We start from the raw sequence: 26,058 nt of genomic DNA on the forward strand, positions 1-26,058 counted from the left end.
CATTTGAGTGAGCAGATGAAATGGGCCCAGGAGTTACAGGACAGAAACAAGTGCAAATGCAGGCCTTCAAATCAGAAGGTTGAGAGAGATGGAAGACCGCCCAAACGGCCAATAACTACAAATTCTGGGCCAGAACCACTCCTTATGTGATAAACAGGTTACCTAGTGCTTACCACTCCTACTGATAAGCTAGAAGGCTTCCCTCCAACACAGAAAGGCTTGGGGGGGCTCAGAAGCTTACAAATAGTCCTGGATACAGCAAATCTGTATCTGGAACACTAATTACAGGAAAGGTAGGAAACAGGCTTACAATTTTTTATTTCTTTAATCTGCTCTTACTGTATTTGTGTTTCTTTCTACATTATTTTGCTTTTGCGTCATCTTAAAAGTACTCAATTATATTTATTACTGCTTGGTGTAACTCATTCTAAGCCTTTTAGTTTAAGCACTTGGGCTTCAGAACAGTTGTTTTACATTAGGAAGGTTTGTGGCCTGCACTGTGGTGGCAGGACAGGTAGCTTACATCCTTCTAAGTTGGGAACTGCTGATTGAGGGCTCAGTGTCTGTTATTCTAAAAGTGTATTAATTCTGGTTTAAGCACTTGGGCTTCAGGCCAGTTATTTTACATTAAAAGGGTTCGTGGTCTGCACTCTTGTGGGAGGAGAGGCTCGACTCTGCCCTTCTGAGCTGGGAATTTCTGGTTAAAGGCTTATAGTGCCTGCATATTTGAACTGCTTCTTAAAGAAATTGGTACACCTTGTTTGCTGTAGCATAGATTAGATCCAGGCCTGCTGAATCTAGCTTGTTTGTATGCTTGTTGTTTGCTTGTTATTCCCTGAAACGCTAATTCCACCTAAAACGCGGCTTTTCAGCTCTTTTGTGGATCCCTAGTGATATCTGCATTGCTTACTGTACTTATTTCCTTGTTTTACTTGAAAGAAAGTTACTGTTTGTCGTTTTTGCATTTAAGTTACCTGTAACACATTGCATTTAAGATACCTGGCACTTGCTCACTAAAGCAATTATATAAGTCAGCACTAAAAAATTAAAAGCACTACACCCTCACAAACTCCCCTTGAGTACCTTGTTCCCCATTGTAGTAAAAAAATACGAGCACTCATAAAATCAACTAAGGCCAATTTTGAGAGAAAAATTGCCATGGATTCAAAGGACAATCATAAGGCCTTTTTCAGCTATGTTAAGAACCTGGGTGGAAACTCCCAGATATGCTCAGAATTAGTCCAAAATGATACAAAAATCACTGAACCCACAGACATTTCCAACATACTGGCAGACAGGTTCAGTGCAAACTTCACCCCCCCCAAAGGAGAGATAACTATCCCAGCGGAGTGTAGCCTCCCAGACATCTCAAATGCGCAGGTGAAAACTGCTCTCTCTAAAGCTAAAAACACAGCATCAATGGGACCGGATGGTGTCCCCGGCTGTGTGCTACACGAGCTAAATGAGGAATTAAACCCGCACATAAGGCAGCTGTTTAATCTCAGCCTTACCACAGGATACGTGCCCAAGGAGTGGCATACGGCAACTGTGGTCCCACTCCACAAAGGCGGTGTCTCTACGGACCCTGGTAATTACCGCCCCATAAGCTTAACAAGTCTAGTCTGCAAAGCTATGGAGAGGATCATAATGGAGCTCATAAACAAAGGTATAGGGGACTTGCAGACATTGGACCCGACCCAGTTTGGCTTCGTCAAGGGAAGATCATGCCTTTTGAACTTGGTCGACTTCTTCGAAACAGTCACCAAGGCCATTGATGAGGGAAAGGCAGTCCATACAGCCTACCTTGACCTTGCAGAGGCTTTCGACACAATACCCCACTCGGGTATTGTAGAAAAACTTACCAGCTTAAATGTAAACCCATATGTCACAAGATGGGTTGTAAACTGGCTTAAGGACAGAACCCACAGGGTTAAAGTTGCTGGCGCTATGTCAGACTCCAAGCCGGTCACAATTGGTGTCCCACAGTGCTCAGTCCTTGGCCCCCTATTGTTCGGCATCTACTTCTCAGAAGTACAGGCCAACATGGGAGGACTTTGGTTGACAAAGTTTGCAGACGACTGCAAACTGGGCGCCATAGTGGAAAGTGCATCGGACACGGATATCCTTCAGAAGGGACTCCCGGAAACAGATAGCTGGTGCCAGAGCCATGGCCTGAAGTTAAACACCAAAAAATGTATAGTCATACCCTGCGGGAAAAACAAGGTAACCCCAAGCTACCATATAGGTGGCAATCCACTAAGCACAGAAGAGGTGATCAGGGACCTGGGGACCCAGGTTGACAGTGGCCTTTCTTTTGACACTCACGTTGCTAAAGTGGTTAGAAAGACCTTCTACATTGCCCACCTGATCATGAAGGGATTCACATCCAGATCTAGTGAGGTCATTGTTCCCCTGTACTCTTCACTTATCAGACCAATGATAGAGTACAATCCCCCATTCGGGATGTATCTCACCCGACATCTGCAGCAATTGGAGAGACCCCAAAAGTTCCTCACCAAAAGGATAAAGGGACTCCAAAATCTGTCATATGCTGCCAGATTGAAGAAACTCCAGCTCTATTCAGTCGCATACCGTCTGCTCAGAGGTGACATGTGCCTGACATACAAGGCCATGTCCAACCCGGAATTAATGGACATGCTCCACCTCAAAAAATCCAAATCCACCAAAACCACTAGAGCAAGCGACTTAAACCTTAGCACGGATATAAATAGGACGTGCTGGAGGGATAGATTTATCACTCAGAGACTCCCTATGCTGTGGAAAAAAATCTGGCTCTGTTCAAGAGAAATCTTGACCTGTGGATGGGAGATCGTAGGTTTACCCCGGGAATCATCTCTGTGTCACTGCTGGACAGAGGCACAACAATCTAATGGGCACAGTATTTTTTCATATAAGGGGTGGCGTAAGCCACAAAAATTTGGGCTAGGCTTATAAATGCCTTAGGGCAGATAGCCTAGTATAAACCTATAAACCTATGAACCTATTGGCCCTTTTTTTTCAATTATAAAGGAATTCCCAGTACTATTCTAGCATGTCCAAAGGTCAGTTGTCAATCTCCTCTCTGGTGAATCTGGGAATTTTGAGGCAATGTTACAACTGCCTCATGTACACAGACAACTCTCTCCTCCTCCCAACAAATTCTAACACATGTGAGAGATGCAACCATATAGCCATACTGGAGGCAAAGCTCTCTCAACTCAGTACTGGCGAAACCAGTCAAAAGGAGAAGGAAACCACACTCACTACAATTCCAGTCTCACATAGACCTACCACGACAGCAAACCAAACACATAAACACACAAAAACATACTCGGAGATTCTAAATAAAAATCTGCCTAAGCAGCAGAGACCTCCAAAGCAGACACCCAAGCAACCGCTACCCGAAAACAAAACACATGCAACACATAGCTCACAAAGCCAGTGTGCCGAACAGTCACAGCCCTTAAGGCTAAACAACACACCTGATACACTTGTAATAGGTGACTCTATCGTCAGGCACACTGACGTCCCGCTCACCAGGCTGAACAAGGAGAAGGTCACGGTGAGCTGCCTGTCGGGCGCTAGGATCCGCCACATAACACAAGCACTCAGGTGACTCCAAGGCAAGTACAAGTATGACGCAGTCATTGTCCATGCTGGTGTGAATGACCTGAGATGTATCTCCCTGGACTACATGAAAAGAGACGTAGAAGAGCTCTCTGAGCATGTAGCCCAGGCCGGTATGACCCTGACCTTGAGTAGCATCTTACCCTCACCAAAAATGATGCCACAATATGAAGACAAGATGATCAATTTCAACAATTGGCTTAAGTATTGGTGTCATTCAAAGGGGATCCAATGCCTGTCAGCCTGGGATGACATGCTCGACAAGCCACAATGCTTCGCTAGGGACGGCTTGCACCTGTCACCCCTGGGCTTTCGGATATTGGCAATGGCTCTTGCTTCCCTTATAGTGCCTTTTTTAGGCAAGGCTCAAAAGACAAACCCAACTCCATAGGTATCACAAGCGATAAGAAACTAAGAGTAATGCTACTCAACTCCAGAAGTCTAAACCTCAAGATGCACACACTCAAAACTCTCCTTAGCATGGAGAACATTGATATCTGTGCAGTAACAGAAACCTGGTTCAAGGCCCCCCCGAGAGCACCCCAGCACTACCAGGATGTTCATCGTCATACAGCTGCAGTCATAACAGATGGGTTCTCCTGCCATCAGGCGGGTCCTTGATCGGCCGAATTCCAAAGTCTAGGTCCAGCGTCGGTTGTCGTCGCTTCTTCCCTGACGTCAGTGCGACAGGGGTATAAAGGAACCAGCCGACGCCATTTTCTTCAGTCTTTCTTGCCGCTCGGTGCCCGAAGCAGAAGCAGTTCGCAAGTGCCGGTCGGCCAGCTCCTGAGATTATGAAAATTTGGAAACCGAAGTCTTCTTGAAAGCGAAGTACCCCGTTGGGGAAACTTTTCTTGCCTCAGACCGATGTCAGACAAAGTTAATAATTGTATTTCTTGTGGGAAGCAAATACCGCATAAGGATTTCCATTCCCTCTGTATACCTTGTTTAGGCCCAGACCACGACGTCTCGGTCTGTCGCTTTTGTGCTACATTCAACAAGCAAACCATTAAGCGTCGGGCGGAGTTTGCCCAGCATTATTTTGGGAAAGCATTTAATTATATTATGTCGTCTGATACTCCGACTACAGTTTTGTCTAAAAAATGCAAAGATAAGGACCGACACACGAGGTCCGCGGCCTCTACCGACACCACGCCTAAGCCGACTACACATGGTCCGGTTCTCAGCGAGGTGCCTACGCAGCCCCTGACTACCGACGACACTTCTTTGGCGGTGTCTCCTGTGCCCGAGGTCGCAGGCTCCTCGGCCCGCACCCTGGCTACAGATATCGAAGCCACTCTTGGCGTTGAAACTCAGAATGTGGACAGGTCCACCTCTACTCAAGGTGTCTTCAGACCTTCCTCTTCTTTCTCCATCAAGGCTTTCACTAAGTCTAAAGCAGCCTTGCACTCTAAGGGACAAGCTACATAGGGCCCATCTACAGGCCCCATGCTTAAGAAACAGATGCTTAAAATGGCTGAGGATTTAATTACTCTTATCAGAGGTTCTCAGCCCCCACCGGACAAAAGGCCCAGAGTGGGGGAAGATTCCCCCTCTTCTGATCAGGGCTCCATTATTTCAGAGCACTCTGATGATCAGGAACATTCTTACTCTCCTTTTGAAGACTCTGATGCGGAGGAGTCCATCCCTTCTGTATCCCTCCCTGAGGATTACTCATTTGGGGAAACTTTGCACACCTTAAGGGAACACTTCCACTGGGAAGGCCAAGATTATTCAGATTCCAAGAAAAGGCCTAGGGAATTTCTCTTGCTACCTCAGCACAGGCCTCTGGCTATACCCTCCTGTCTTGGACATCCTAGATGATGTTTACTCAGAGGCCTGCCTTAACCTGGACTCTCCACCTCCAGCTCCAGTTAAGCCTGAAAGGTACTACAGGGTTCCTGACTCTCACCAATTTCTATACAAACGCCATGCTGCTGACCCAGAAACCATCTCACAGGGCCCCAAGGGAGTTAAGGCCTCCACTGCTAAAAATCCATTACCTTCCGAGAGAGACTCCAGATCCTTAGAAAGGTGGGGAAAAAAGGTATATACCTCGGCTACCTTAGCCATGAGGGCCTTAAACTATCGGTTCCATATGCTAAAATACCAGCAGTTTTTGCTATCACAATTGAAAAGTAAAATGTTACAACCTGAACAACCAGACTTGAAGAAGTTGCAGGATTTGATGCGTAGTGCAGAACAAGTGGGTAAGCATACCTTACAGTGTGGTTTTGATGCTCTAGAGGCCTCATGTAGAGCTGCTGTTACAGGATCAGTCATACGTAGGCATGCCTGGCTCAAGGAACAAGCCTTGCCTGATCATGTTAAAGCTAAATTACTGGACGCCCCTCTTCAAAAGGATGTACTATTTGGCGCTAATGCTGAGGAGGTATTGAGGAAAATGGAGGAAAAGGCTAAATCAATGCAAACTGTGAAAGATTTTCTAAAGGTACAACCACCACATTTTAGTAGAAATTGGCCTTCCAAAAACTGGTCCTTTCCTGCCACGGACAGACCCCAAAGAGGCAGATACAGGCGCCCGAGGGGCAGAGGACAATCCCAAGGATCGTATAGAGGCAGGCAATGGCAAGCTCCTACACAGAGGTGGTGAGGATAACTCGCAATCTTTCAGAAAGCAAACCCAATGAGTTTCCCCTTTGCATGCCAAGCAAGTCTCAAATGGCAGCCCCCTTAGGAGGAAAGCTGGCATTATTTTCAAAAAATTGGCATATTGTCACAAAGGACAAATGGATCCTGGACATTATAAACAGAGGCTACAAATTCCATTTTCACACCCTTCCAAAAATGAGAGGCATGCCAAACCTGCCACACAATCAAAGGGCAGAGGCACAAAGGCAAATTACAGATCTCGTAAACATGAAAGCTATTCAAGAGTTACCTACGCACGAACAAGGTCAAGGTTTTTATTCCAGGCTATTTCTGGTACCAAGGAAGGGAAAATATTGGAGACCTATTTTGGACCTATCCATCCTAAACACATTTCTACTCGTACCAAAATTCAAGATGCTCACTCTACAGCAACTTCTTCCCATGCTGGGCAAGGAGTCCTGGCTGGTAACATTGGACCTCAAGGAGGCATACCTGCATGTCCCAATCAGACAAAATTGCAGAAGGTACCTCAGATTTCTTGCAGGTTCAACCCATTATCAATTCTCTGCATTGCCCTTTGGCTTATCTACTGCGCCCAGAGTATTCACGAAATGCCTGGCATCAGTAATTGCCTACTGCAGACTTCAAGGGATACAGATATACCCCTATTTGGACGACTGCCTGATCCAAGCGGACAGCAAGTACATTCTTCTGAAACATCTGACTTGTGTAATAATGTTGTTGAACTCTCTGGGATACACAGTCAACAAAAATAAATCAAGGCTAATACTCTCTTGGAAGATAATTTTCCTGGGTGCCAATTTGGACACAAACACCCAGATGGCCTACCTCACGCCAGAGAAGCAGGGGCAACTAATTCAATACTTCAAAAGCACTAGCAAGTTGCACCAGGCTGACTGCAAGGAAAATCCTGCAGGCTCTGGGATTCATGGCATCTTGCATCTTACTAATCCCATGTGCAAAGCTGCATATGAGGAAACTACAATGCTACTTGAAAAACATATGGTCTCAACACAGCCACAGTTTGGAAACAATAATACCACTAATTCCATGTCTGCAAAAGGAATTTCTGTGGTGGGCTCAAGCATGTCAAACAAACACAGGTCTCCCATTCAGCAAGCCTCAAGCAAATCAAGTCATCACAACAGACGCCTCGGACTACGCCTGGGGGGCGCACATGACAGATCGGTGCATTCAGGGCAAATGGTCCCAAAAAGAAAAGCACCTTCACATCAATCAAAAGGAAATGCTAGCAGTAATAAATGCTATAATAGCTTACAAGGACCTTCTACAACCAGGTCAACTATTGATAAGAACGGACAACACCACAGTTATGTGGTACATAAACAAACAGGGAGGAACACATTCTTACCCCCCTATGCAAACTGGCCATGTCACTTTGGAACATGGCCATGGACCTACAAATGGAACTACAAGCACAGTACTTGCCAGGCAAGGAAAACACGCTGGCAAACATCCTAAGCAGGAATATGACAGATCCACACGAGTGGAAATTGCATCCAAAAATATTTACAGAAATAATCCAAGAATGGGGAAGGCCAGACATAGATCTCTTTGCCTCCCACAAAAATCACCAATTGACAAAATTCTGCTCAAGGATTTTCCATCCAAAGGCCTAGAGAGTGGACGCTCTCTCTTTCAGTTGGACATAAATGACAATTTATGCCTTTACACCCCTTCCTCTGCTGGCCAAAGTCCTATTGAAAACCAGAGCAGACAGACCAAAGATGATTCTCATTGCTCCGGACTGGCCAAGGCAACACTGGTACCCACTCCTGAGGAGCCTGACGCATTCCCCACCATGGACCCTACCTCTGCCTCCTCTTCTGACTCAGCACAGCTTCAAAACTCTTCACAGCCAGCTAAAAACACTCAATCTAGCCGCATGGAAGATTCCGTAGCATCACAACAGGCCCTACTCTCCATGGAGGTGCAGGATGTCATTTTGGAGGCCAGAAAGGCCATCAACTAGCAAAGCTTACTCCGCAAAATGGAAACGGTTTTGTGTCTGGAATGAGAAAAAGGGCCAGGATCCTGGAAAACTGAATTTACCTCAAATGCTACAATATTTTGGCTGAGCTGCTAAGCAGTGGACTTTCATTCTCCATCAAAATCCATGCCTCAGCCATTTCTGCTGAATGCAACACTGATCCACCTTTATTCTCTCACCCTCTTTTAAGACAGTTCCTCAGAGGGGCTAAGAATCTAAGACCTCCAAGGAAACAACCAATACCTGCTTGAGATCTTAATTTCATTCTGGAAAAATTGACCTTGCCTCCCTTTGAGCCAGCTGCCTCATCAGATTTGCAATATTTGTCCTGGAAAACAGCTTTCCTTCTGGCTATCACCTCAGCTCGTAGAGTTTCAGAACTGCAGGCCCTCATGGCTGTCCAGCCTTTTATCATCTTCCATCAGGACAGAGTTTCCTTATGAACCAATCCGTCCTTTATGCCTAAAGTGGTATCCAGGGTAGCTTTAAATCAGGCCATACATTTACCTACTTTTTATCCTAATCCTCAAAACAAAGGGGGAGAGATTGCTACATTCTTTGGACATCCACAGACAACTGCGTTATTATTTGGACAGAACAAAGCCTTTCAGGAAATCAGAACAGCTCTTTGTGTCCTATGCTGTAGGGGCTCAAGGAAAGCCAATTTCCAGGCAGACAATCTCCAAATGGATAGCCCACTGCATACGCTTTTGCTATTCCTTTCATGGCAAAACTGTACCTACAGGCATTAGAACTCATTCCACCAGGGCCACAGCCACCTCTGCAGCTTTCCTCAGAGGAGTTCCTACCAAGGATATTTTGGAAGCAGCCACTTGGAGTTCTGTGCATACCTTCTCCAAGCACTACAACCCACCATTATACTCCAAATCCAGAGCAGGCTTTGCCACTGCAGTCTTGCAGGGCATTTTGGCTCCTTCTTGTTCCTCCTAGTGCCTACCACCCCTTTCTTAGCTTTGGGATTCTACCCATCTGTTATGACTGCAGCTGTATGCACGATGAACATAGTACAGTTTTGTACCTACCATAAATGTAGATGTTTGATTGCTAATACAGCTGCAGTCCAGGTTTCCCTCCCTCCTTCCCCTCTTGGAACACGCCTATAGGCTAACCCATCCTCATACAAACTGATTGGGGTATTCATTTATGATGAATTTGCTTGCAACTACTGCATTTTGATTATATTCCCTGCATTATTACACAAATTTTTGTATTGCCTTCCTTCTGGGGGCACCTGACATTTGGGGCAAGAAAAACTGAAGAAAATGGCATCGGCTGGTTCCTTTATACCCCTGTCGCACTGACGTCAGGGAAGACGCCGGACATAGACTTTGAAATTCGGCCGACCGAGGACCCGCCTGATGGCAGGAGAACCCATCTGTTATGACTGCAGCTGTATTAGCACTCGAACATCTACATTTATGGTAGGTACAAAACTGTACTTTATACCTCATACCATGGTTTTCGGCCCCAAAACTTGGACCGAACCATAAAAGAAGGGGGAGTATCAATATTCGTCAAAGATACCCACACCTCCAGGTTGGTGGCACAGCACGAAGCATCAGAGACTATCCATGTGCAACTAACAGTGGGTAAAACTGCCTTCCAGTTTATAGCCTGCTACAGACCACCCTCCCAAACCCAGGAACCCCACTCGGTCTTCCTGAGAACACTGGAAAATATGAAGGTCTCTCCAAACACCATTATATTGGGCAACTTAAACTACCCAAACATAGACTGGGAGCATTACTCTAGCTCCAACACCCTAGCCCAAAGGTTCCTAGAATTTATAAACTCAAATGCTATGGAACAACTTGTTACCACTCCCACAAGAGGGGAAAACATACTGGACCTGAAGTGTATCCCTCACTGGTAAGATCAGACCATAAACTAATCTCACTGGGTATTCACATCCTGACTCCACCCCCTGCCCTGAAAACCACAGTGAAAAACTTCTCTAAAGTAAATTTCACACTCCTCAAAACCGAGGTGGAATCCTTCAAAGCCCCCGGGCCTGTGGAAAATACGTCCCAGACTGCAGAATCCTTTATAAACGCATTCTATGAACACCTTCAGGAATGCATGGATCATGCAATCCCAAATAAAACCAAGACCCAGTCCTCCAAAGGCAGACATCCTGTCTGGTGGACCCCAGCCATAAGCAAGCTATACAATAGAAGGAGGAAGCTACTACATGATAGAGCAAAATTCCAAAAAGGGAAGGCATCTCTGATCAGTATTAGCAAAAAGCTACGGGCACTCATAAAATCGTCTAAGGCCAGCTTAGAGAGAAAAATTGCACAGGACACTAAGGATAATCACAAGGCTTTCTTTAGTTATGTTAGGAACCTGGGTGGGAATTCCCAGATATGCTCAGAATTAGTCCAAAATGACAAAAAATACACCAAACCCATAGACATTGCCAACATCCTAGCTGACAGGTTCATCGCAAACGCCCCCCCCCCACCAAAAGGGCAAATATCTGTCCCAGCAGAGTGCTGCCCCCCTGACATCTCAGATGCTCAGGTAAGAGCTGCCCTCCAAAGCAAAAAACACAGCTTCAATGGAACCAGACGGTGTCCCGGGCTGTGTCCTACAATAACTCCAAGAAGAGCTAAACCCAAACGTAAAACTACTGTTCAATCTCAGCCTTACTACAGGATATGTGCCCAAAGAGTGGCGTACAGCAACAGTGGTCCCTCTCCACAAAGGTGGTGCCTCAATGGATCCTGGAAACTATTGCCCCATAAGCCTGACTAGCTTGGTCTGCAAAGCTATGGAAAGGATCATCATGGACCTCATAAATAAGGATATTGGGGACCTACAGACACTGAATCCTACCCGGTTTGGCTTTAAGGGTAGATCCTGCCTCTTAAACCTGGTTGATTTCTTTGAAACAGTCATCAAGGCCATTGACGAGGGGAAGGTGGTCCACACAGCCTACCTGGACCTCGCAAAAGCCTTCGATACAGTACCCCACTCGGGCATTATAGATAAGCTCACCAGCTTAAATATAAACCCCTATGTCACTAGATGGGTTGCAAACTGTCTCAAGGACAGAACCCACATGGTTAGAATTGTTGGAGCCATGTCAGACTCCAAACCAGTTAAAAGTGGCGTCCCACAAGGCTCAGTCCTGGGACCTCACTTGTTCGGTATATATTTCTTGGAGTTACAGGCCAACACGGAAGGACTGTGGCTGACCAAGTTCGCAGATGACTGCAAACTGGGCGCCATAATAGACTCTCCAGCCGACACAAGCATCCTCCAAAAGGGCCTCATAGAAACAGACAACTGGTGCCAGAGCCATGGCCTCAAGCTAAACGCCAAAAAGTGTATAGTCATCCCCTTTGGCAAAAACAATGTGCCCATAAATTACCACATAGGTGGTAATCTAAGTACAGAAGTAGTAATTGGGGACCTGGGGACCCAAGTTGATAGCAACTCTCATTTGACAACCACGTGGCCAAAGTGGTTAGAAAAACATTTTATATAGCCCACCTAATCATGAAGGGATTCGCATCTAGATCAGTGGAGGCCATCGTGCCTCTTTACTCATCCCTCATCAGGCCCATAATTGAGTACAATGCCCCTTTTGGGATGTACCTTACCAGACACCTGCAGCAACTGGAAAGACCCCAAAAGAGTCTCACCAAGAGGATCAAAGGGCTCAAACAGATGCCATATGCTACCCGGTTAAAGAAACTCCAGCTCTACTCAGTGGCATACCGCCTGCTCAGAGGCGATCTGTGCCTGACGTATAAAGCCATGTCCAACCCGGAGTTAAAGGACATGCTGCACCTCAGAAAATCCAAATCCCATCGAGCTACGCGCTCGAGAGACTTGAACCTCAGCACTGAAATAAATAGGACATGCTGGAGGGACAGATTCATAACCCAGAGGCTCCCTTCACTCTGGAATAAAATACCAGTCCAGGTTAGGCAGAGTCCCTCATTGACTCTTTTCAAGAGGAATCTTGATGAGTGGATGGGAGATCGTAGGTTTACCCCGGGTATCACTTCTGTGTCACTGTTAGACAGAGGCACAGTATACTAACCTCGAAAAAGGGCATAGCAAAATTAATTTAAAATGGGTGGCGAAGCACAACACACTCTGGCTAGGCTTATAAATGCCCTAGGGCAGATAGCTTAATATGAACCTATGAACCTATAAGTCTAAGGTGATATCTGAGTTTTTTTAAAGGCAAACTATCCATCTCCCCATTTTCTTTCCTAAACCTAAAAATGAGGGGGAGAGGATACGCCATACTTTGGATGTCACCAGGCAACTCTGGTACCATCTGGACAGAACTAATGTGTCAAGACTGACTATTTCAAATGTTTTTTTAAGGGCATTACATCTTACTATACTCATCATAACAAATCTATTCCAGACAGGGTCACATCTGACTCTCCCAGGGCCTTGGTTTCATCTGTAGCTTTTTGGAAAGGGTTGGATTCTACAGGTATTCCAGAAGCTATTACTCGCTTCTCTGTACATTTACACAGCACTGTATGCTTGATTCTTTCTCTAGGGCTAGATCGAGCTTTGCTTAGGGCCATTCTCCAAAGAATCCTGGAACATTTTATTTCCACCTCCCAAATAGATCTGGCTTTAGTAATCTGTCTGTGTAGCTAAGGCCTAGTACAGCATTCATCCGTGTGAAGAACATAATACAGTTGTGTAAGATGAACTTGGTGTAACTGCTGCAGTAGCTACTCCCTCCCTCCTTTCATATTTGTTTTTTGGTGTGGACATTTTAGTTTTTGTTCCTAGCATTGTCTTTTCAGTGCTCAGCTTCCCTCTCTTCTGTCAGTAATGCTCTGAAGAGCTTTGTACCCAAACCTGGTTTTTAGTAAGTTCAGCTCGAGCTGTATTACAGTTTGTTTGCATGGAAGGTGCCCTGAAGCTTTGGAAACTGGCAGGCTATTATATCCTTGGCAGGATATAGCTAAGGCTACTGCAACAATGATCATTCGAACATCTACTGTTATGGAAAGTTAATTTTACGCACCTGTACTTTCCTTTCAGTTTATCTGGTTTTCCTTGTGTGCTTTGTCGTGTAACTCTGCCATTGCATCTCTCAGTTCATGTGATTCTCTCTTTAAAGCTTCTTCTGTTTTTCCAGCCTGTTTTTGTTTGAGTCGATATACTCATTCAGTGTTTCATTTATTTTAATCAGCACTGAGTACATTCAATGTATTTTTCCTGTAAATTACTGGAAATCACGTCTTGCATTAAAGCTGGAGCTTGAGCTGCTTTTTGCTGAATAGCTGAAGGATTCTTCCCAGCCAGTATTTTCTGTTCACCTTTTCTACTTGATCTTCTTTTAGGCTCTCAAGTTTTTGGTTTGCTGGCATCCAGGCAGTGTACTTAATGGCCAATGTTAAGTTGTCTATCTCGCCTTCATTCTTGCTGGATGGGTTCGGAGCCGATCCTCGGCTCCGACTCGGCCACTCTAAAAGCTCGAGAGTTGGTTCCACCGGCTCGAGGCTCCCCCTATATCCCACAATGCTAGGCGAGAGTTACCTCAGATCTCGTTTGCCGCTACAGCGATCGAGGTGTGTTTTCTACCTGCTCCAGGTTAGTAAAAGTTAGAATAGTTTAAATTCTTTAACTTAGACTAGTTTAGTGTACTTTTCTTCCCCCTTAGTGTACTGGACTTACTTATCCCTTACTACCTTAGTTTCCAGCCCCCTCCTTTTATAAAGAACATATAGTTCTTCCCTAAGGCCTTCGGGCCCTTCCTCCCTTTCCTTAGGGTGTGTGTGTGTTTACTTAGGGACTTTTATTAACTTACCTTAGTTTTTAAATAATTCCCTTTTAATCCTATCAGTGTAATCTGTGTGTGTGTGTTTTTGTGTGTGATTACACTTCAGGTTCCTTGAGTATGTCCAAGGATACAAAGGTCTCAGGCTTCAAGAAGTGTGACTCGTGCTGTCAGAAAATGTCTCTGACAGACGGTCACACTTCTTGTGTGTACTGCCTGGGACCTTTACACCTGCAGGACTCTTGTGCTGTATGCCATGGCTTCAGCCCTAGAGTCCTGCAGGAGGGAAAAAATAAACTCATTTTGAGGGGTTTAATTAAGCCTGAAGGTTCCCTTCCTGTGTCTTCTGGGAAACCTTCTAAGGCTTCTAAGACCTTGGCTCCAGCTTCAGAGTCGAGGCCTAAGGCTTTGAAGCCTACTGCTTCATCGGCTCCGGCTGGAGCCGATGAGTCTGTGACTGCTGTTTCAGTGGTTTCCTCGGCTCCGGCCGGAGCAGAGGCATTAGAGAGTCATGGGTCTGCTCCGATCATACCATCGGAGCCGACATCTAGAAAGAGATCGAGGTCACCGTCCCTTGGCTCCGTTCATGCGTCTCCCCTGCTGTCTGAATGGAGCCATAGATCTCACTCCTCCAGGTCATCGAGGCTCTCAGATCACGACCTCCAGAGGGTAGTGAGTAGACTTTTGAAGTCCGAGGCACTGGCCCAAATGCTCCAGAGTCCGACTCATCAGTCGATGCCTCAGCTTGTTCCAATTAATATTCCTCCTCTGACTCCTTTGAGCTCGGGCAGGCGTCGGAACCGAGACTGTGGTAGCGTCGGAGCCGATACATTTGTCTTCGGCTCCGATTTCTTCCTTTGAAGAATCTCAGCGCCGGGCTTCCCTCGTCGGCTCCGAGGGGGTGAGTGGCATCGGACCCTTGTCCGACCCCCCTCTCCCTCTCGGTGCTTCGGCGCTGGTAAGTTCGGCTCCGACATCGGCCTCGGAGCCATCTCTGTCGGTGCCGAGGGAGGTTCTCAGCTTCTCGGAGCGGGGACCTCTGGCTCTGCCTGACAGGGGTGCATTCGAGGTCATGCGGAGTGTGTTGGAACCTTGTTCGACTCCACAGTCGGCTCCGTCCGCCCCTCCCACTTCGGTGCCTTTGGTTATGTCGACTCACTCCCTCATCCCAGACCGCAGAGAGCAAGCTCCTCAAGAATCCCCTGTGGGGATCTCATCCTCTTCGAGGCCTCTCCTGAATTGGCAGGGAGCCCCTAGGAAGAGAAAGTGTAAGAGGAAGCACTTAGACTCACCTGAGTCTGTCACCTCTGACACAGATTTAGAGGATTCGAGGGTTCCCCGTTCCCCTTCTGAAGATGTCTCTTTCGCAGACATTCTAGAGATCCTGAAACAGAGGGGAAATTGGCCAGCCCTTAACCCTTCGGAGGATGAATCTGTGTATCTTGAGGCGTTGGCTCTCGCCCTTCCACCTCCTGGGTGTCCCCCTTTGATCCCCTCATGCAGGTGGTTGCAAAGAAGGCCTGGACGGCTCCTGATTCAGTGGACCCTACCCCAGGAGACCCTCCAAATTTATAACAGCACCAACTGACAAGCAATTTCTCACAAAAGGTGTTTCTGTGGATGCTATGGTGGTAGCTGCTGCCACCAAGAAGGAACTAGCTGATCCTTCGGTGCCTGTCCATCCACCTAACAAGGAATCCAGGTCTATGTACAGGTGCGGAAGCGGATGTTCTCGTCAGCGACCTTTGCAATGCGTTAAGCTGAACTACCTATGCCATTTTACTCGTCTTCAAAGGGACTTGATCAAGGAAGCGAGTGATATGTTGAAGGATCCTACAGCTGCGGGTTTTCAGGACAAGATGAACACTCAGCTGGCTACCCTGAACTCCATAGCTAACTCCTCCATGCGCCTCCTTTCTTATGCGGCTGATGGAGCGAGCAGGGCCGCAGGGACAGGTGTGGCCTTACGCAGGCACGCCTGGATGCGGTTATGCAACTTTGCGGACCCCTTTAAAACGTCTTTCACTAATTCCCCGTTTGATGGATCATCTCTTTTTGGTCCTCAAGTGAAAGAAACCTTGACTAGGTGCGAGACAGATGGCAAGACTCTTTCTGCCGTCGGAGTCCGTTTTCTACTCCTTCTAGGCCTTACCCCAAAGGCCAGAAAAGTGGGAAAATGTGGTTCCGTAAACAATCTCAAGGGACTTCGCCTGACGCACAGTCTGTTCCCCGCCAGAGGCAGAGGGGGGAACAACAATGGTAGACGTCGCCCTAGAGGCAGGGGGGGTCCGCAGAACCAGGGCAATCGGGAAGTCTTCTCTGATAAGCACTTTCAGCATCCCTGAGGTGTTGCCCGACTGCCTACCTTCGGAGGCAGTCGGGGGAAGATTGTCACTGTACCCAAAAGCCTGGCTATCCCTGACTCAAGACAAATGGGTACAGTCCATCATTTCCGAGGGCTATTCCATTCCCTTCTTTCGCATTCCAAACCAATCAAAAAAATCCCTTCCAGATGTTCCACCCGCTCAAAGGGATCTTGCAGCTTTGGAAATTTCAAAGCTGCTTGCAAAAAGAGCAATTCAGCCAGTTCCAGCAGACCAGCAAGGATCCGGAATCTGCTCCAGGTTCTTTTAAGTTCCAAAGAAAACAGGGGACTGGAGACCAATTTTGGATCTCAGTATCTTGAACAAGTCAGTCAAGAAAACAAGATTTCGGATGGTCACGCTGCAGTCCATCCTTCCCTTTTGGGAAAGGGAAGCTGGATGTGCTCTATAGATCTTCAGGATGCGTACTATCACATAAGAATGAAAAGACGCTCCAGAAGATTCCTCCGCTTCAGGCTGGGAACCAGTCATTTTCAATTCAGGGCCCTGCCCTTTGGTCTCACCACTGCCCCCGGTGTTTACCAAATGCATGGCAGTGGTAGCTTCTCACCTGAGACGACAAGGATTCCAGGTGTTTCCATATTTGGACGACTGGCTCCTTACAGCCCCCACCAAGCATCTTCTTCTAATGGCCAGGGACTGCACCTTTCGCACTTGTCGAAATTTAGGCATTTCAATAAATTTCGAAAAGTCTGTTTTGTCGCCTTGTCGTACTATTACCTTCATAGGCAAATCTAGACACAATCAACATGTCTGCGAGACTAACAGATCAGAGAATAACAGACATACACAAAATGGTCTCGCTCCTCTTCAGCAGCAACAGAATCAAAGCCAGGTTAGTTCTGAAAGTGTTGGGGATTATGGCGGCTGCCATACCTCTGCTTCCATTAGCCAGATTCCACATGAGAATCCTTCAATGGATGCTCTTCACAATGGTCGTACCAGCAACTTCCAATGTCTCACACCATTATAATCACGCAAACATGCAGAAATCATCTTCTGTGGTGGATGTCTTCCCCTCAGCTCTTATTGGGAAGACCCTTTGTTCCTTCCTCCGGTTGCTACTCTGACAACGGACGCCTCCCTGATCGGGTGGGGGCATTATCAGGGCAGAACTGTCCAGGGCACATGGCAACCAGACGAATGCCACTTGCACATAAATGTTCTAGAGATGAGAGCAGTGCTTTTAGCGTTGCAAGCCCTTCAAGACTCTCTTCCCTTGGGAACGATAGCAATCCAGACGGACAATATGTCCGTAGTGTGGTATATCAACAAACAAGGCGGAACCAGGTCCTACCCCCTGTGTCGAGAAGCACTCAGACTGTGGCAATGGGCGATTTCTTCTCAGCGTTTTCTGATAGCAACGCACATCCCCGGGAAGTCCAATCAAATCGCGGACAAGTTGAGCAGAGCTATCCTCATGCCTCACGAGTGGTCTCTGAAAGACTCTGTTGTGAGAGAAATTTTTCTCAAGTGGGGCCAGCCTTGCTGCGACCTTTTTGCTACTCCCCAAAACAGCAAGTGCAGAGATTTTTTCACCCTATTCCCGTTACCAGGCCAACCCAGCAGAGACGCTCTAGTCCAAGTTTGGCCCCGGGGACTTCTGTATGCATTTCCCCCCTTCCCACTAATCTCTCAAGTAATACAGAAAGCTATCGCTCAGAAGGCTTCATTGATCCTCATTGCTCCGTACTGGCCTCGACAGGTTTGGTTCCCCTTTCTACATCAGTTTCTGTTGGAGCGACCTTGGCATCTGGACCTAGTTCCAGATCTTTTGATCCATCAGTCGGGTCAGTTTCATCGCTCCCTTCCCTCTCTGAACCTCACTGCTTGGTTCCTCCAATTCCAACTTTAGCCAGGCTTCCTCAAATATCTCACTCTGTTCGAGATATTTTGATAGCTTCCCATAAATCTTCCACTTGAAAGATTTATTTGAGTAAGTGGAAACGTTTCGCCTATTGGGCTCAAGGAAGGGACATAGATCCTTTCACTGCTTCCATCCAAATGGTCCTTGATTTTCTAGCTGAACTCTTCCATGCAGGTTCATCTCCTTCTACTCTTAAAGTTCAATTGGCAGCTATTTCTAACTTTCATGTGGGCATTTCAGATTCTGCCATCATGTCCCACAAGCTTTGCAAAGCCTTTTGAAGGGAGTTTTTCTACTCAGACCTCCGTAAGAAATCCTCCTCCTCCTTGGGACCTAAATTTAGTTCTCAGTTCTTTAATTCTCTCCTTTCGAACCTGCATCCTCCTGTTCTTTAAAATTACTATAATGGAAGACTCTCTTTCTAGTAGCTATTACTTCAGCTAGAAGAGTTTCAGAACTTCATGCACTCAGCTGTCGACCTCCTTATCTGTTGTTCCATAAGGACAGAGTATCCTTACGAACCAACCCGTCCTTTTTACCTAAAATAGCCTCCACGGCTAACCTAAATCAAAGCATTGACCTCCGGTGTTTTTTCCAGAATATTCTAACAGATCTGAACAAAGATTACATTGGCTAGATGTTCATCGTCAGTTAAGGTACTATTTGGATAGAACAAAACAATTCAGAAAATCTGACCAGCTGTTCGTCTCTTATGCAGAAGGCAGAAAGGGACTTTCAGTTTCAAAGGTATCATTATCCAGATGGCTAACATCCCTGATTTCCCTTGTTTATGAAATTAGACACCAAAAGCTGCCTAGCAAACCTAAAGCCCATTCTACCAGAGCCTTGGCTACTTCTATAGCCTTCCAAGATAGACTGCCTATTGACACCATTTGTGCAGCGGCTACTTGGGCTACTCCTCACACTTTCATTTCTCATTATAAGTTGGATTTAGCCTCTAGACATAGAGCTAACTTTGGTTCCACTGTTCTCAAGAGTCTGTTCCGTTAGGCCACCCGGGACAAGGTGCTAGGGACGCGTCCCATCCAGCAAGAATGAAGGCGAGATAGACAACTTAACATATAGAAGTTATGTTCTTACCATAACGTTCCATGTTAGTTGTCTTCTTCGCCTTCTTTGCCCCACCCTCCTTCCCCTGGCCTGGACAGACCTAGAGGAGTTTTGATTGTGACCTCTCTTTCTACCACCTCTTTACTTTAGGTATATGCTCTGCTGTGCATATTTCCTGGATCAGGATGTAGGTCACCCTTCTCTTCTCCCTTGTTTATAGAGGTGGACTTTGTTACTAGTTATTTTACTACTATTATAGGCAGTGCCTAGCTTACAAACGAGATCTGAGGTAACTCTCACCTAGCATTGTGGGATATAGGGGGAGCCTCGAGCCGGTGGAACCAACTCTCGAGCTTTTAGAGTGGCCGAGTCGGAGCCGAGGATCGGCTCCGAACCCATCCAGCAAGAAGAAGGCGAGAAGAAGACAACTAACATGGAACGTTATGGTAAGAACATAACTTCTATGCAACTGAATTTACTGAAACTGGTAGAGTTACTGACTGTTATTTCAGAGTTTTTTTTTTCACACTAGGAGAGGTGAAATCAAGCTGTTGATTGGTTTTAGCCATCTTGGAAGTAGAGTATAAATCTTGAGTTGAAGTAGGAAGGTGAGTGGAGGTTACAGTTGCTTTGTGCTGTTGAGTCATGAACGTTTTATATAGACTCTCCTCTGAAGTAGTTGCATTGGTTTACTTTTTAGACTGCAACTTGCTGATACTTGTACAAACATTGCATTCATGTTAATAAGGTTTATTTTGGTGTCTATTTTTTAGTTTTCTGAGTTGGAGTAGATGTGTGTGGTGTGTACTTATGCCCAGTTATTGATGGAAACCTTTTGAGGTGAGACTTCTGGGACATGTTCTGATGTACTACTAAGTCATTTCACTGCATTCTAACACACTTTTATTGTTTAGGTTCCAGTGATGTTGCGTCGGTTGCGGGAACTAAAGGAGCAGGGCTGTGGTTTGAGCAGTCAAGAACGAGAATCCTCCTCTTCCTCCTGTCTTGAGAAAGATGGGAATGAAAATGTACTGCCTGTTGATGAAGAGGCTCAAGATATGTTATACAAAGATGGAGAAGTGGATGGAGAATTTGTCAAGTCTGAAGAAAATGATTTCTCTCTTCAACTGAACTCTTCCCACAAAACAAGCAGCAGAGCAAACTCTGCCACCAAAATTCCCACGGAGGAACTGCACATTAGGAAACCAAAAGGTGGGAAGTTGGAACACTTAAAAAAATCCAAGCATAAACTTTGTTTCCCAGATTCAGAGCGGACGTTCAGTGAGCTGTCCAACAGTAGTTGGTCAGAAATGTCTCCCTGGGTTATTGGCACAAATTACCATCTCCACCCACTTACGCCAGGCATTGAGCAGAGGTTGATTCTGCAGTACTTGACCCCACTTGGAGAGTACCAGGAGGTAAGTGTGTGTAGTTTAAGGTATTATTTTGGCCTGACTCGTGCATTTGGTAAAATAGCTGCAAGTTCTTTGAAATACTGTCTTTACTTTGTGTACACATCCCAGCATACAAGTTTTACTGAGGTAGAGTTTACCCTGAAAGAGAAAAGCATTGGGAGGTCAGTGGTCTGAGGGGGGTTAGGTCTCTAAGTCTTTTCATGTTTAGGATCAATTCTAATGAGAGATTCCATGCTCCATTGAAATCATTGCTCTTCCATAGTTAAAAATATAAATAAAGGATTTCTTCCTCATGATGCTTATATCAAGCCACGTCAGCCACCCCAGATTGCTGTCAATCACCATCATCATCAAGTCACCCTTTTCCAGTTTTTTGCATGGGGTCAGGTGTTGTCATGTCAGCTGTCTCCACCTCTCTCTATTCAGTTTTAATCTCCAACCTTCTTCGACAGTCATGCCTGACTTTCTCAAGTCTTTTCTCACACAGTCAGTCCATCTCCTTGCTAGATGCCCTCGTTTCTTATTGCCTCCTTCCTGTATGTCCCCACATCTTTGTTACCAGGCTGTCTTCTGCTTTTCTGCACAGGTGCCCAAACTACTGTAATATGTTCCTTTTGACTTTTTATGTAACGAACTGCTATGGCTTCTCTGATGTCTTAATTTCTTCATCTTCATCCACCTCACTCTATTCAGTTTTAATCCTCCAACCTTCTTCGACAGTCATGCCTGACTTTCTCAAGTCTTCTCTCACACAGTCAGTCCATCTCCTTGCTAGATGCCCTCGTTTCTTATTGCCTCCTTCCTGTATGTTCCCACATCTTTGTTACCAGGCTGTCTTCTGCTTTTCTGCACAGGTGCCCAAACTACTGTAATATGTTCCTTTTGACTTTTTATGTAACGAACTGCTATGGCTTCTCTGATGTCTTAATTTCTTCATCTGGCAGACTGTGTACATCCTACCCACCCATCTCAGGCACTTCATCTTTGTCATCTCTAACTTGCACAACTGCCCCGCCTTTACTGCCCAGGTTTCTGTACCATACAGTACCTCTACTCCCCAAGTTTCTTCAGAAAGCCTTTAGATTGAAGAGCACAGCAAGCCTCATTGCAACCTTTTGTTCTCGTCAAATCTGATTTCCCTTTCTGTGGTCTCATTTTCTGTATCCGCTCTGAATACTGGACCCCAGTCCAGTCTTCCTGTCTCGTCCAGTGGGGTTAGCTCTTCTGGACATAAGTGGCCTCAAGTTGACTGCATGGTTTCTCCATTTATGGCTAGACAGCTCAGGCTTTTCTCCCTGGTCCAACATATCCTTTTGTCCTTTCAAAAGGCTTCCACTAAGAAGGTTTATACAAGTAAATGGAAAATATTTTCTATTCGGGCCCTCCAGAGAGATTTGGATCCCTTCTTGCCCCTATTTCTGCAGTCCTAGATTTTTTAAAACCTCTGTTAAGAGGGGGCTAGTTTCTCTACTGTCAAAGTTCAGCTGACTCCCGTTTCTAATTTTCATTCCAGCGAAAATCTTGTCTCGGTGACTACTTCTGGGTTGTAAAAGACTTTTGAAAGGCACCTTTTTACTTAGCCCCCACCCTAATCAAGAATAGTCCTACTCATGCTTGGGATTTCTGTCTTTTAAAGTTAAGTTTGACTTGGTCCATTTGAACCTTCCACTAAATCAGACCTAAAAGTTTTGTCCTGGAAGACCCTTTTCCTAGTTACCATTACATCGGTTACACAAATACCTGAATTCCAGGCCCCCTTTTTTTTCCAAGCCTCCAGACCTGATCTTTTATAAAGATGGCTGTCTTTACGTACTAACCCATCTTTTTTTACCAAAGGTGGATTCTGACTCTCACATTAATCAGGTCATTAACCTCCTGGCTTTCTTCCCAAAGTTTTCCTATAAAGGTGAATATGTGCTGCATCATTTGGACATACACAGGCAACTTTCTTTTAATCTTCATTGGACCAAATATTTCAGAAAGTCTGATCAATTGTTTCTTTTCTCATAACAGAGTGGGTATGCTAATTTCAAAAATGACTTTAACCAAATGGTTAACTGATTTGCATAGCCTTTCTGTAAACAGGTTTGTCTTTGTCCAAGTCTCCTAGAGCAAATTCAACAAGGTGACCTCAACGTTTTGGACAAGAGCTTTTTTAGATGACATTTGTGCTGCTGCCAATTGGTCCATTTTTCATACCTTTATTGCTTATTGCAAATTGGACTTGATTTCCAGGAACAGGGCTGCCTTTGGCCTTGCACTATTCTGAAATACCTTTCTGTGAGGACCAACCAAGATTCATTTTGCTGGGGACTTTGTGCCGTCAGTTGAGGAATGAATGAAAATGATAACGTAGATATAAAAGTTGTACTCAACATAATAATGGATCTCTGTTGTCCATTTTCATTTTTCCTCAAATTCCCACCCTCCTTAACACCCTTCCCTTTCTTCCTGGAGGACAATTAAGGGATTTCTCTTGGGAACCTTGTCATTCCTTGTTTGAGCTCCAGTTTCATCTCAGCTGTTTCTCCTCTATTGATTCTGTGTAGAATAAACTTGTTTTCTGGAGGCAGCAAACTCGGTCTGAGGTAAGTTGGGTTGATGGGGCATTATGGCTGAGAGAGGAGCTTGAAAGTTGGATTTGTGAATCTAGTGAAAGCAGTCGAGCTGGATCTGAGAACCATCAATTGAGGAAGAATGAAAAAGGGCAACACAGATCCATCGATGTCCTTCTATTCCCATGTTGCAGTATTCTGTGCATATGGGTTTTCTCCTCTTGCTACTCAAACGTCCGGCCATTATACAAAAGATTTCAGTCACTGTATGATGTGTGGGATGTCTGACGTGACTAGCAGTGTGTGGGCCATAAAAGTGACGTCTGTACATGCCAGACCTCAGAACTTCTCAGCCGCCAGTCGAACATCAGGTGTTTCTACCTTCCCAGCCATCTGATTCTAGAGAATTCAGATAAGTGCTCCATTGGTGAACAGTCTTTCATTCATTGTTATTGTTTCTAATACTTCATGTCATCTAGAAAGGGCAAGTGTAAGTGCGGCCATCAGATAAGTCACAAGGATGCCCATGATCAGTGCTTGTTTTGTTTAGGTAGGTCGCACGACTACAAGGCCTGCACCATCTGCCAAGTATTTGTGCCCAAAACTCTCCATAGCCGACTCCATGAACTTAACTTATATTTAGAAAATCAAAGTCTGAAACAGTGTTGGGTATGGAAGGTTCCACTGACTTGCCTACTTAAACTCCTAAAAGAGGGCCAAGACTGTCAGGCTTACTATTGCACCTCCCCCGTCTGACCCTCAGCCTGTGGCCGATGTCTGTATGGTTGAATGCTCTGGCTCCGCCACTTCTGATACAGTGGGTACCTATTATGGAGGCTGCACAATCCTGCATGGAAGGCACGTCCATGGAGGCTTTTCTGATGCCTAGGGGGAACCTGCGATTTTGGTAGGACTGTTGGACCCTGCCATTACCTTGCAGTCATCAAACACTCTGCCTTCTTCGGTTCAGACGCCCGCTACACCATTGCTCAAAAATAAGGAAAAGAGGAAGCATGTATTTCCTGCTGCTGAAAGTACTCTGGATTGGCAGGCTTTCAGTCAAAGCTTTTTTAATGCCTTTACGGTCTTACGGCCTACCACACCTGGGACTTCCACTATTCCGCCTCCAATCCTGATCCCCAGGCCTCAAACATTGGATCCCTCTCCGTTAAAAGAGAAAGAATACTCTGATTCCTCTTCTGAAGAATCCCTGTCATATGCCTCCCAGCTACCTTCTCCCCTGGGCTCTGGTTCTCCAGAGGAAAAATCTGTTGATCCTGACTCCCCAGCAGTGGATCTAATCTTTGGGGAAACTATTGCTAAAATGAAGGAACATTTTAAGTGGGAATCATCAGAAATGACAGAGGTGAAAAAAAAGGTATTATGACCTCAACCAGATGGATTCCCCAACCCGTACTGTTGTTCCTCCCATTCGTCCTGCCTTCATGGATGCCTTTTCAGCAGCATCCTTGGACCCGGACTCTCAGCCCCCTGCCCCATGCAGACCTGATACATTTTATGAAGTCCCAGAGACTGCTAAATTCCTAAGTGTCCTGCTGAAGACCCTGCCACAATTTCCATTTCCACTGACAAGGCTTCAAACGTAATGACTTCTACCACCCTCCTTCCTGCTGACAAAGACAAAAAAAAAAAGATGGAGCACTTGGGTAATAAAATATATAACCAAAAGAAAGGCACAGCAAATCAGCAAGTGAAAGTTTAATGACACTCCACACATAAAATCAGCGCACAAGCAGAACCAAACAGAAAATGAGACTGATAACACACTGCCACAATTTCCAAACACGTTTTCGTCAGTATTCACTTCTTCAGAAATTAACCGTTCGAAATGTGTTATTTATGTCAGCTGTTGTTTAAATCAGCCAATAAAATCCCCTACTCACTTAATAGTAAAATTGAATAATTAAACAAACATTTGTGGTTAAAAATTAAACATAAAACAAACCCACAAGTTTCTTTACAAAAGTACGATATCATAAAACTCACATTTTACTTATAACAGTTGGGTACATGTTCTTTAATTTATATATAAATAACACATTTCGAACTGTTAATTTCTGAAGTGAATACTGACGAAAACATGTTTGGAAATTGTGGCAGTGTTATCAGTCTTATTTTCTGTTTGGTTCTGCTTGTGCGCTGATTTTACGTGTGGAGTGTCATTAAACTTTCACTTGCTGATTTGCTGTGCATTTCTTTTGGTCATCAGTGACAGTTTTGGCACACAGACCACTTTTCGTGTTTAATAAAATATATACTTCTGCTACTCTGGCTTTCAGAGCAGCTAATTATCAGACACACATGGCTAAATATGCCTTATCCCTTTTGGAGAAGATTTCGAAGGAATTGTCTGCTGGCCACGCCTCCAACTTTTACCAGATGATTGAAGAGCTGTTCCCCTCCTCTTACAACTATCTAAGGGCAATCACCACAAGTTTCCCCTCAGAGTGGACCTTCTCACACAGCACAAGGGAATCCAAATCCACCCGCAGTGGCAATCAGTGGCGATCTCTTCACCTCACGTTGTGAGTGATAGGATTCTGGTCCCATTCAGACACCGTTACAGTGAAGACATGCTCACCATCCTGCAGGACGGCAGAAAACCAAATACCAGGAAATCTTACCTATCAAAGTGGAAAAGATTCTCCATGTGGTGTCTCAAAAGGCAGTTGCACCCGTTGCAAA

At 45.5% G+C, this 26,058-nt stretch overlaps 1 protein-coding gene across 1 annotated transcript in view; it reads left to right on the forward strand.

The window, feature by feature from the left end:
• Positions 1-26,058, forward strand: part of DCAF1 (DDB1 and CUL4 associated factor 1) — a gene marked incomplete in the record, with an annotated part of 1,406,260 nt that overhangs the window by 430,587 nt on the left and 949,615 nt on the right. Inside the window, 1 exon segment of the mRNA XM_044078852.1 lies at positions 20,297-20,800. Coding sequence (XP_043934787.1) covers positions 20,297-20,800 — 504 coding nt within the window.

The sequence above is a fragment of the Protopterus annectens genome, chromosome 7.part1 (assembly GCF_019279795.1).
Source record: "Protopterus annectens isolate FY-2018-M chromosome 7.part1, PAN1.0, whole genome shotgun sequence".
Taxonomy (NCBI): Eukaryota; Metazoa; Chordata; order Ceratodontiformes; family Protopteridae; genus Protopterus; species Protopterus annectens.